Source organism: Stenella coeruleoalba (assembly GCF_951394435.1).
Source record: "Stenella coeruleoalba genome assembly, chromosome: 18".
Classification (NCBI taxonomy): domain Eukaryota; kingdom Metazoa; phylum Chordata; class Mammalia; order Artiodactyla; family Delphinidae; genus Stenella; species Stenella coeruleoalba.
In genome coordinates, this window is record NC_137164.1 from 52,675,846 (window position 1) to 52,688,154 (window position 12,309).

Here is a 12,309-nt window from a genome sequence, read left to right on the forward strand (position 1 = left end):
AAGATACACCATAAATATGACATCAGTGACAAGAAATTGCACTCTGAGCCTGTAGTTTTTATTGTTTCCATGGCAGGGCAAAGGCTCAGAAGACACACTGTTGGGTTCGTATCTTGTGATACGATGATTAGAATCAGATCAATGATTATTAGAATCAGATCAATAGTCTGTAAAAGAACCACTGCCAAAGTTTAAGCTCAAAGGTACAGTATAGTGTTAATGAATGTTTGGAATGAAACCAAATTAGGCTGTATCCTAATTGTGTGACATCAAGACCTGAATGCGAATGTTGATCTTGAGATCACTGGTCCTGGAGTTAGTTCCTCATTAGCAGAGGGACGGGTTAAAGACAAACATCTCCCGACACATCCTAGCCATTAGTTTGCCAACATAACAGCTACTAAATGTTGATCCCAAGGCTCTGTTGTGCTGCTGTTCGATGTATGCTGGGCTGCTTTGTCACTAGGCTTTATAATGTTCACAGTGACCCTCAGATATGCATCCTGGAACACAGTTCCGAACTTACAAAGATGACCTTGTAACAGAAATCTCAGGAACAACTTCTGCTATGACTAGCAGCAGATATTAGGGCTACTTTGTGCCTACTTTGGAGCAGGAAAGCTGGGTCTAGGAAGGATGCACTTGAGACTATTAAGAACTTGGAGAAATGAGAGGCGATACAAATATATTTACCAGAGCCTGCTTGACTGTGAGCCCTATTGATGCAAGTCAATAAACCAGATGTTATTTGGAGCACAAAACCATTTCAAAAATGTTAGTTGTGTTAACGTAGTTGCCAGAGGTGGTCATCTGGGCTTTGTGAGCCGTGTGGACCTGGGAAGTCAGGTCTCAGGCATTGTTTTTTGGCAAGGGTGGAATTGCTCCAAAGCTCAACTACTTTCTTTCATACTATCATGAATGCGTTTTTTTCTGTTTCATTATCCCCAATTTGTTCTTCACAAGTATTCATTTTTCTAGGTACAGAAGCAAGCTAAAATTATGGGTTAGTGACAAGAGGGAAACTCTAGTAAAAACTGGAAAAACAAGAATAAACAGATCTTTCCAACTTATGTCTTAGTTATATATCTTAAAAATGTATTTTTTAATCCACATTTTTTAGGGAAAAGTTTTAATCAATCATGAATCATAAAATTAAGAATAAATACAGCAAATTATAGGTGTCCAAATATTAAACATGTCTACATTTATTTATTTAAAATATTTTTTTGGCCACACCTCACGCTTGTGGGATCTTAGTTCCCCAACCAGGGATTGAACCCCGGCCCTCTGCGGTGAGAGCTTGGAGTCCTAACCACTGGACCACCAGGGATTCCTCTCTACATTTCATTTAGAATTTAAGATATGAGCATGGTGAACACAGTTTTATTTAATGAGTAGTGGGAGTTCTGTTGCCTCTGACTCAGCAAAAAACTCTGTGCCTATTTAACTATCTGTAACCATTGCAAAGCCTTGGAGATCAAACCCATCGTGAACGCATCAGTGCTTTACCCATTTTCTGTCTCTCATAGCACCTTGCTTGTGCCTTTGCTGTGGAAAGTCCTGGCTTGCATTAGAGTCGCTAACCCTTTCCTTTTGTACTTCAGCCACTAGCCCTGTGATGGTTAAGGAGTAGGCATTCAAAAAAAGTGTTCAATTGAAATGCCTAATTTTGGGGACCCAAATTCCATTCCAGGGGTGGGGAGTGTGGTTCTTGCATTCAGCCGAATTTTTCATGTCTTCTGTGTGCATTAGAACTGTTTTGAGAAATTGACTCCTTCAAGGTATGCTGAAGCCTTACATGCCCCATGTAGCCAAGCCAGAGGCCAAGGCAACAAACAGGCTTCGTTCTAACCTCCTTTAATAGTTTATTAAAAAAATATTAGTTGCCAAGTAAGACTGGCTTTTAAAATTTCTTTAGGTCAATCAAAATGCAGTTTTAAATAAAAATGTGAAACATTTGGTAAAGGTTTAAGTGCTAATCTTTTTTAATTTGCTCTATTTCTATATATTTTTACATTCTCTCTATATAGAGACTATATAATGTGTATTATATTCTATATAACATATATTCTAGATATTTTTCTCTCTTTTTTCAACTACAAGTTAAATGAGTCTCTTAAATTTAATTTTGACCAGAGGTGCACTATTAGTGGAATTCACATTTTATCTCTCATTATTCAAATGGTTGTCTCTCATGATGTAAGGAAGGTGGTGTATGATATCCAAATAAAATGCAACTATAGGATACAGTCTGACAGCTTTATCCTCCCATGAATGGCTAAACCAGTGGTTAAACATTCCAGATGTAAAGCTTCACTCTAACGATCAGTTCAGGCAAATCAGACACACCTGATTTTAAAATTCTGCTCTAGTCTTCAATCATTGGAGACCCACCCTTGGTATCTTGCAGAGAAATGAGGCAACTGGCCTAATTAAAGTAGAAATTAACATAACTTGTGTCTTAATGAATATTGAAAACCAAAGAATGGATACTGATACAGTATTGATGTAACTAGTTAATGCCTATTTTTATTGTTCTTTACTAAAGTAGTGTAAAAGATTGCGCACAAGATGACAAACTTAATGTTTTTGATCTACACAGTTTAACCCATTTTCAAAGTTGAGACTTTTGCACGTACATCCTGGTCCTTCTGCATATTTAAGAGAGGAAGGCAAACGGCCAGATTTGGATATAACTACAAGTGAAACTCGAAACCCGTTAAACCCTTGAAAGTTCTGACATATACGTTCAAAAGCATTAAACCCATCAACTGTCTATCCAATACCTCACTGCACTGTGCAAAGAGCAAACTCATTTATCTGACATTATCACTATCTTATATATCCTGGAGGCAAGCAGTCCTTGAGACAAAGGTGTATTGGAGAAAAAAGTCATGCAGAGTTTGGTTGAGAGTACCTGTATTTGGTTTTGGCTTTCTTCTTTCACAGACAATGCCCAGAGCATGCTCCAACATGGAGAAACCTGGCAGGGCCTTAGTCTCCTCCTCAACACACATAAATGACTGTTTTCAGTAACAGCAATCAAGTTGTCATCCTTAAATGAATCTCAATATAGAGAATGCACAGGTTTCTAAAAAAATAAAAAGGTAAGAAACCAGAAAAATATATAGTTAAGAGGCCCCTAAATGGTAAGGGGTCAACTAATGTTGGCTGTATCATTATACTTTTAATCTATCGCAATATCCGAATAATGGCCATTGCATTATCAACTGGTATTTATAATAAGAATTTTCACGAACTTGAGATTAAGAATTTGAGGTGAGGGGCTTCCCTGGTCGTGCAGTGGTTGAGAGTCCGCCTGCCGATGCAGGGGACGCGGGTTCATGCCCCGGTCCGGAAAGATCCCACATGCCGCGGAGCGGCTGGACCCGTGAGCCGTGGCCGCTGAGCCTGTGCGTCCGGAGCCTGTGCTCCGCAACGGGAGAGGCCACAACAGTGAGAGGCCCGCGTACCGCAAAAAAAAAAAAAAAGAAAAGAACTTGAGGTGATTATTCCTTTACCTCAGTGAGATGACCTGGAATATTTAAAAACTCTTTTAACACACTGAAGAGTGAGCACCATCTGTTTTCAATCTGTTTAGATAGAAACATTCTTTATATTCTGAAAATGAATTCTATACTGGTTTATAGACAAATTCAACATTTAATAGTTAGAAGCTTCTTGAGGAATCCAATTTTCCTTATTTATCTTTAAATAATTTTGATCAAGACTTCATATATACTTACACCAAGTCCTCTTCTAACTTCAGCTGGTTTATCACTATGTTCTACATTCAAACTCGTGAATTATGCTTTACAATGGAATCCATTAAAAAAAAAAAGCTAAATTAGAAAGCAATATCTAGGTCAGTAGTGCTCAAACTGTACATAATCACCAGTGGAATGATTAAAAATGCAAATCCCTAGGCCACACGATCAGAGATTGAGTCCATAACCATGGAAAGAGGTCTTTATTCTACATCTTCAATAAACACCGAATTGCATCTGATTCAATTTGTCTATGTAACACTTTGAAAGCTGCTCATGTGGTTTAAAAAAAAAAAAAAAGGCCTCTCACAGTTTCTACACAAAACAGTTCTCAGTGCGTATGGCAGTTTCTGATACAGTCAGAAACCGGGAGTCAAAATTTTTGTGCTTTACAAATCCTGAAAACTATGTGATGAATAAGAAACCCTGTCCTATTTTTTTTCAATATTTTAATTCCTCTTAGACCATAATGGTTAGATATGAGTATTAGAATTGCAACATTCAGTATCCCAGAGTTGAAACTTAAGAGTAATTTCTAAATTGATTTACCCTTGTGTTTTTTGGGGGGTTTTTTTTGGAGAAAGCTTAGAGGAAACTGAAGGTCCTTATAGCAATGTCTTGGTTTAGGAGGCTATATAGTTTCTTGAAAGCCAATTTCAAAAAACAAAACAGAAGACAGCCTGTACTAAGAGCTCTTAACCTAAGAGAAGGAGCCTTAGAACAGGAAACGAGAGATTAAACAATAATGTCAGGTAAATCATTTCCTAGACTTCCGGTGATTCTTGGCAGCAAAAGGTTGTGCTTTGGGAAAAAAAAAAAATCAGCCATAAAGTGACTAATTAATCAAGTGACTTATTACAAGTAAGAAAACCCAATATTTGTCAAGATGGGCTTTTAGCAGCTTGCTGTGTTTGCGTCCAAAAGATAACCGCAAACACTGACTTTTTTGCCATTCTGCATCTTTTTCCCAGTGTAAAATTTAACAATTTTCTGGATAATTTGATTAAATAAATACAACAGGGCCTCTCAAGTTGGCCTGCTTGTGCTTGAATTATTAGACCAATACAGGATGAAATTTCATGATACCCAGTGCCTGAACCAAAACAAGTTATGTTTTCCATGTCTTTCCTAACATAAGGAACTTGGTATCATGGTGATAAACTTAAGAGTCTAAAACCAAAGAGACTAGAAAAAACAGAGCCATGATCTGCTAAGTCAAGAAAACATTTTTGCCTCAATTATAAGCATTGATCTGTGTATACTGCGTGCCTGACACACAGAGGACAGTCAATAAATATTTGTTGAAATGAACTCATTTCTCTGGTCCTGAATTAGCCTTATGACATTCATTCTTAATATTGTATATAAAGAAAAAGTCTAATGGTTCATCTTTTAGGGAAGTCTCCTGAACGAATAAGACTTTTTTTTTTTTAAACCTGCAAAACAAAGGCTAGTCTGCAAATCAGTAAAACAACAGGAGCCGAAAATGAGCCCTCATTCGATTTATACTATTGAGTCAGGCGCTCAGCTATTTCTCTCCTGATGGCTAGAGTTATCTCTGAAAATCACCAAATCTCCACTCTACTTTAAAGCAGCAACCGTAAGATAATCTCATAGATAAGTGAAACAATTTCACTGAAGTGCTATCCTTGACATAAAATGGTTTTTCACTTCAAAAAACAAAAGAAAAGGTAAAATAAGACAATCCAGCTCAGTTTAATTTCAAACGTTAATATATTTTCTATTTTATATTGAACATATGCATCTGTAACCCCTCATTTGCAGCAACTATCCCATCCTCATAAAAGGGGCAAAATTTGTAAGATGCCTCTTAAAATAAATATTCTTCTTTATAAAATAATAAAACTTCAAATAAATATTCTTTACACTAAACAATATGTTGAAAAAATTAGAAAATAAAGGTAGAATTTTACTGTAACTGTACAATATACATGAAGTCCAAAGGGAAATCAGAGTCTTACAATAAAGGCTTTCTGTAAGGCAAAATACAATCTAAAAACATACTGATTGATTCACATTCTTCCGAATGTACAACATATTAGTATAATATTTTGTGACTGTGCCATATAGTATGGCACAACTTGTTTTTCACAGTTGCAAATATTATTGTATATACAAAAATATAGCACATTATCTCTGGAGAAAACAATGGGGAGAAAAAGTCATTTGCTAATTTACAAATTTTGCAAGTACTATTCACAAACAAAAACTTTGCCTAGGAGTGTCTGTTGCTTTAGCTTATGCAACATGTAGGTTGCCAAGATCTGCATCACATACTCTGAGCTCCATTAGCTGAATTCTAACACGCGTAAAATGGCACATGGACAAAAAGCATTTCACTGCAAACAGCAAAGGATATCCCAACCCTCTATCAACAGTGCCAAGATTTCTAACTGTTTAGTTGGTTGCATATGTGTGTGTTAAAAAAAAAAAAAAAAAGAAAGAAAAAAAAAGGGAACAATCCTTATCACAGCAATATTCCTGATTAATGATGCTATGTTGGTTTTTCAAAGTTCCTGGGTGGGACAGTGGGAACTTTGCAGCAGACTGTGTTTGAATTTTTACAACGGCATCCAGGCCTGTTCACCCGGTCATAACACCCCTGGCACAATTTAAGGCAACCCTTGGCTGGAAGGTAACACCATAAACAAGGCAAAAAGAGGGACATGACGCCCATGGCCGACCACCGTGTACAACAGTGAGACTGGCTGCAGGAACACGGGTTGTCAGCACAGTTGTCCTCGTCATCGTTAGAACAGTGATAGAAGAGGCCTTTCACACAGCACACGCAGGTCCCGTAGTCGATCACGTTCTGGGCCGAGCAAAGGCACTGCTCGTGGCAGATCCAATCCGATGGCAGAGGCCTTGGGTAGGTGCACTCCTTACATTTGCACTTGCCGCAGTCCTCACACCTGTAGGCGTGCAGCCCCAAATCCTCCTTGCTCAGCGGCTTAAGCTCACCTGGCTGGAGCTCTGATTTGGGCTGCACCCGGATTATCCCATCAGCAACAGGCCCCGAGGAGAAGGATGATCCCAAGAGCCTCTGTTCAGAGGAAATGCTGCTGGTACTTGTCCTAGTACTGCTGCGAGACCCCGAGCTGACTGTGCTGACGGACCTGGACAGAGTGGCCCTCGCAGAAGCGTGGGCCTGTGAGTGCTGGGGCCTGGGGGGCTGGCGGTGCTCAGGCAGACCGTGGAGTCTCTCGTGCTTGTGCTGAGCGGAGGGGCGAGGTGCAGGCTTGAGCCCAGGTCTGGGGACCACAGTAGGCCCCTCTGTGTACTCATTGGTGTTTCGGATGGCTCTGATCTGATCCAGAGACAGCACGTGTACCTGCTGGGCGAGGGCGTCTCTGGGGTCGGGCTCCCCACGCTGCCTGCCACCGTCACGGGCTGCCTGCAGCAAGGGCTGCGATCCGCTGCCACTCTGAGCTCTGCCCTCCATCAGGTCTTGGAAGTATGCTCACCCCAGCAGGCTTAGAACACATCTGAATTCCTGCGGAAACCAAGAGGAAGGAGACGGTTTACACTCCAGGATACTTCCCACTCTCCACCCCCTTGAGTTAACTCTTCACTCCCCACCTCCCCCAGAGAAACAGGCTTTCAAGCGGAGTTGCTGTGGAGGGTATTCGGACAGCCATCTGAGCCACGCCTGTACCAAAAAGTAAAAATTACGGCTGTGCATCAGCAATTCTTCAATCCTGTGATGTGTGGTGACACCAGGCTGATCTTTGTTTCAATCGCGTAAGTAACAATTCCTTACTCAAATAAGCATAAAATCTGCAAGGTTCAGGTTCCATGTAAAACACTGTGGGAAAGTAGTGTTGGAATATAACATTGATACTGACATATTCAAAAGTTGAATACCTTTTCAGATTCTGAAACAGGTTTAAACTTATTATGGTCATTTTTGCCTTAAACATCAATAAATACAGCCTAGAAATTCTTGGTTCTTAATTAAGTCTGCTTTTGCATTAAATACCTTGAACTATTCTGTAACTTTATAAAACCTCATAGGATGAATCTGACATGCAAAAAACTAAATATCCCCCCCCCAGGAATAGTTATACATTTTATACAACAATCATGAATTATCATTAACTACACAGTAGCACAAAGTAATAGAATTAAAAACACACCAATTCAAATCCTGTCAGGTGCCAGGACTACAATAAAGCAAACTTACAACCAGGAGCAACAAAAAGACAGGAACTTATTTTCAACTTCCCAACAACTTGAGAATCACATATTGTACAACCCGAGAGCCTGGGAGAACATTTTAAATTCTGCCAAAATCTTAACTACTTTGCGCATTTCCAAGAACCTAATAAACTGATTGGCGGTAACAGGAAGTGTTTTAAAAATTCAAGTGTCACATCTCAAATCTATCATCCTGACAAGTAACCGCTTAAATCGCCACCTCTCTGTAAAATTTCAAAACTACCACCCCCTTTGCCAACCAAGTCTACAATGACTAAAAACGCGCAAAAGTGGACCTTCATCCAGTCTGGCTTTTTAGAAAAGAGACACAGGCAGGTGACACACGCCTTCCAATTCGGAAAAAGGCAGAGCTGGAGACCGGATCTCAGTTCCAACAGAGAGGCTAGACGAGATCGCGCTGCTCTTTGCTTTCACTCCGTTTATCGGCTCTATCTGCGCCCCGACACGGTCCCCAGCAGGTGGGACACACAGTCGGAGCCCCAAGGGACTTTTTTCCGGGAGGACTGACGCAGCCCAGAAGCCAAGCTGGCCCCCCTGCGCACAATTCCGAGACGGACAGACAGGCGGGGGACGCGGGCGCCTCGGAAGGGGACGTGCCCTGAAACGCTAGAGCGCGCTTCCCCCTCTCTTCATTCGCAGATAGAATCTCCCCCACCCCAGAGAACTGCCTCCCAGCTCCAAGAGGGAGCCACTCCACCCTTAGGCGGAGGTCACACCGCCCATTGCAACACGTTGCGGCCAAGGCCCTCGAACACGGGGCACTGGCCCTGCCTTGGACATAGAGCCGGTACTTCGAGGTCTAACCCATGCACACCGGGCGACTCCACCCTGCGCTGACCGAAGGGGCATTGCCTGCAATCTGCAAACGCCTATATATTGAAAAAATATATATCTATATACATGTATATACTTCTTAAAGTCAAATAAAAAATGCTTTTAAAAGAAAACATTTTCCAGGGTCCCACGCCGGGCGGGCAAGACCCAGATCCCCAAACTGGAAAGTTTCCGCGCAGATTTGCTTGCAGTGCAAAGTAGCATCTTTGCGGGTAAGGAGGTTTACTAGAGAGATTTCTGCTTATCCCTGGCCTCCTTCGCAGCACCCCTCCTTCCCCCGCTCCCTCGCCCCTGCCCCCCCGCCCCCCGCTTTGAAACCCCCATTAAGGACAGTGTGTGATCAGACTAAGGATTAGGGGGAAAGGACTTCAGCACAAGCAAGGGTGGGGCAAACCGACACAGAAACCGCTTTGTAAAAACGCACAAGATTCCGAATTAAGAAACAGCAGCAGCAACAAAAAAGTGGATCAGCCCATCAAAGGAAAAGGGAGGGAAAAAAAAAAAAAAAACCTTAGCCACTTTTGCCACCTACTTTCAGGTAATGGAAAACGATCGCGACCGCTTGATGACTTTCTTCCTGTGCTGGGTCGGCCCAATCTTCCAAAAATAAAAAAAAGCATGACCCAAGCCGACCACGGCGAACGGAAAAAAGAGAAAGCTGCACTTCGAACCGCAGAGACGCGGCGCCAGGCAGGGCGACGCTCCCACCCGGCTCCGTGCTCGCCTGTGTCCTTTTTTCACCCGCGAGGTCTAGCTGCCCCCGCGAGGCGAGCTACCCACGCTCCCTCGGTAACCCCGGCGCCCCTGCCTCGGGACAGCCTCTCTCAGGACGTGCTTTCCCCGGAGAGGAACAGGTTAGCAATGCGGGCGCCTGCAACGGCGACCTGGAAAACACAAAGTGTTTTCCCTCCCTCTCCCGCTCTCAGCGCCTAATTCGCGGCCAGTGCACCGCCGGGACCCGACTCGCCGCGAGCCGTCCGCCACCCCAACCCCCCAGAGCGCGGGCGCGTGGGGTCGGGGACACTGCACCCGGCGCGCACTGCAGCCCCCGCCGAGGCAGACAGAGCCCGAGGCGAGGCAGACCCGCGGGCAGCTCCCGGGTTCCCCACGGAAAACCTGCGGGGTTAGAGAAAGGGAGGCCGGAGGAAAGACAGACCCCACTCCCGGTCCGGCTGCACCTACTCCATGTTGCCCACAACGCGCCGGCCACGGAGCCAGGACGGGGAAGAGCCAGCCAAACGCGCCTCACCGTGATCGCGGCTTTGCACCAACCCCTCTCCGTTGGATTCTCTTCTTCCTGCGATGTGCAAATAAATCCAGCCCCGATGCAAACTTTTTCCCCTCTTGCTTCTAAACTCTGCTTCAGCCTAACTTCCGAGCAATCGGCTGGACGAGAAAAGGAGAGGAAAATCCGGAGCGAAGTCCCCAGGCGATGAACACTCTGGAGTTCGGGGCTGGAGGCGACCCCCTTTCTAAACGCGCACGCGGAGTATTTCCTCTTTTTTCTCAATGAACTGGAGGCCAAAGCGCCAACGGCGAGTCTCCTTTCTTGGCAGATGAGCGAATGAGAAAAGAAAACGGCCTTACAGAGAACCTAAAGCCAGATGGCCAAGTCGCGCGGCCGCGGCCGCGTCCGAGCGGAGGCGGCGCGGGGGTGCGGGGCGACAGGGCTGCGGGCCGGGCGGGCGCGGGGGCCTGGGCGCTGCGCGCTCCGCCGGCCCCTCTCCTCCGCTCGCGCTGCGGCGCGCAGCTCTCGGCGGTGCAGACTGGGCGTTGTGGAGGCGCGGCGGCGAGGCCGAGGCGGGGGCGGTGGGTGCGAAGGAGGAGGAGAAGGGGGAGGGTCTGGGGCCCGGACGGGGGGGCCCGCCGTTGGCTTGCGCCCTCGCCTTTCCGGAGGAGGCAGGGAGCAGCTCTGCGGCGGCCGCGGCAGCAGTAAATGGCGTCATGTGGATCCGAGGCGGAACAGAGCAGTTGTTGTCCCAGAGGATATATCGCATCCGGTCCCAGCTCATTGGCTCCGCGGGGCTACATTCACTCACACTCCAGCGCCCGCCAGCGCTCCGAGCCGCAGGAGGCATTCAAAAGGGCAACTGCGCCGCCCCGCGCGTCCCTAGGCTGGTCCTGCCGCCCGGGCGCCGTCACGCGGGGTGCCCGCGGGGCCGGGCTGGGCACGGCGGGGTCAGTTTATCTAGTTTCAAGGAAACACTGACCTTAAGGTTTCCCCAGGGGCCATGAGGACGAGCCTTAGTTCGGCTGGCCTTAGGGAACTTTCTCCCCGCCACTAGGAAAAGGGAATGAACATTTCAAACTAATCCGGGCCACGCAGCGTTAGCATTAAAAGCAAGTTGCAGGTTTTGAGACTTTATTCGGAATCCATTGCAAGCCAACCTCTCCCCTTTTCTGTTCCCCCTCGAGGGGGCGACGGGGAGAGAAGAAGGGGGAGGGGAAGGGGAGCGGGAAGTGAGGTGGGAGGGCTATTGGTTTATTCTTTGTCTACTGGATTAACCCGATTATACACCAGGCACCAGCACAAACCGCCACTCCCACCTCAGAGCTGCGTACGAGAGGAACGGAATGCAGATTCGAGTTTCAAGTGCCTTCTGCTCTTGCCGGGATTTGCTTTTGATTGTGTCGTTTTTCTGTTTAATATTAGATTTTAATTTTAAAGGGGCAGTTAGCTACAGATGGAGGCTTTCTGAAGATCTTTCTTACTGTTTTGTTTGACGCAACAGCGGAAGGAAACTGTACAATACAGGCCTTCTTAAAATTAGTTAATTCAGTCATACACACATAAACGATTACTAAGGGCGACATCACGGGCTTCTGAAATGGGAGGGGGCACGCTGTTTCACTGCAGATGTCCTCCTCCACTTAAAGAGTCACCCTTCATTTCCGACTCTCCTTGTCACGTAGAACATTTCCCAAGAAGATCCTATTGTCCATTTTGAAGGTGGTCTGTGTTTTCCCACTTTAAGAAAATATGTATACGTATATAAAGATAGAAAATGCATACATATGCACTGCTCTAACTGCCGTTCATTTACTAAGCAAACGTGCTTGCACGTGAGAGCACCGGTGGGAAATTAACACCCCTCCCAACACACTCCTAATGTTGGATTCTAATGATTTACAGAACGGTTTTACTTTACAGAGAAGCACGGTCAAAACTCCCGAAGAGCACCTGCGATCTCGCCGTGCTGGGGTTAGAGTTCTTGAAACAGTGCTAGGAAAACGTGGTTGGTGCTAGATTTCCCGGGTCCGGCTCCAGCCCACATCCGTTCACAGCTACCCTGGCACTCGTTGCCTTCTCCCGAGCTCTCGTGCTGGAACGTCCCCGGACCGTTCCCGGCCGCGCTGCGCTCTCGCCCTGCCTTCTCCATGTTTCTCTAGGGCTCTCTCTCCTCGCCCGAGGTTTGGACCCAGAGGTGGCAGGGGAAGTGGCATGCGTTATTTCCGGGCGCTGGCCTAC

General features: G+C 45.3%; 1 protein-coding gene across 1 annotated transcript; it reads right to left on the reverse strand.

The window, feature by feature from the left end:
• Nucleotides 1–2,513: 2,513 nt before the first annotated feature.
• On the reverse strand, nt 2,514–10,765 carry SPRY2 (sprouty RTK signaling antagonist 2). Its single transcript, XM_079903098.1, has 2 exons — nt 10,090–10,765; nt 2,514–7,281 (listed from the first exon to the last, which is right to left on the reverse strand). Exon 2 carries the CDS (start codon nt 7,228–7,230, stop codon nt 6,283–6,285), a length of 948 nt encoding a protein of 315 aa, XP_079759224.1. The 5' UTR covers nt 7,231–7,281; nt 10,090–10,765; the 3' UTR covers nt 2,514–6,282.
• Between the last annotated feature and the right edge of the window lie 1,544 nt (nt 10,766–12,309).

Excerpts from the sequence above, each read along its gene's own strand:
- SPRY2 (XM_079903098.1), bottom strand. The coding sequence starts at position 7,230 with ATGGAGGGCAGAGCTCAGAGTGGCAGCGGATCGCAGCCCTTGCTGCAG.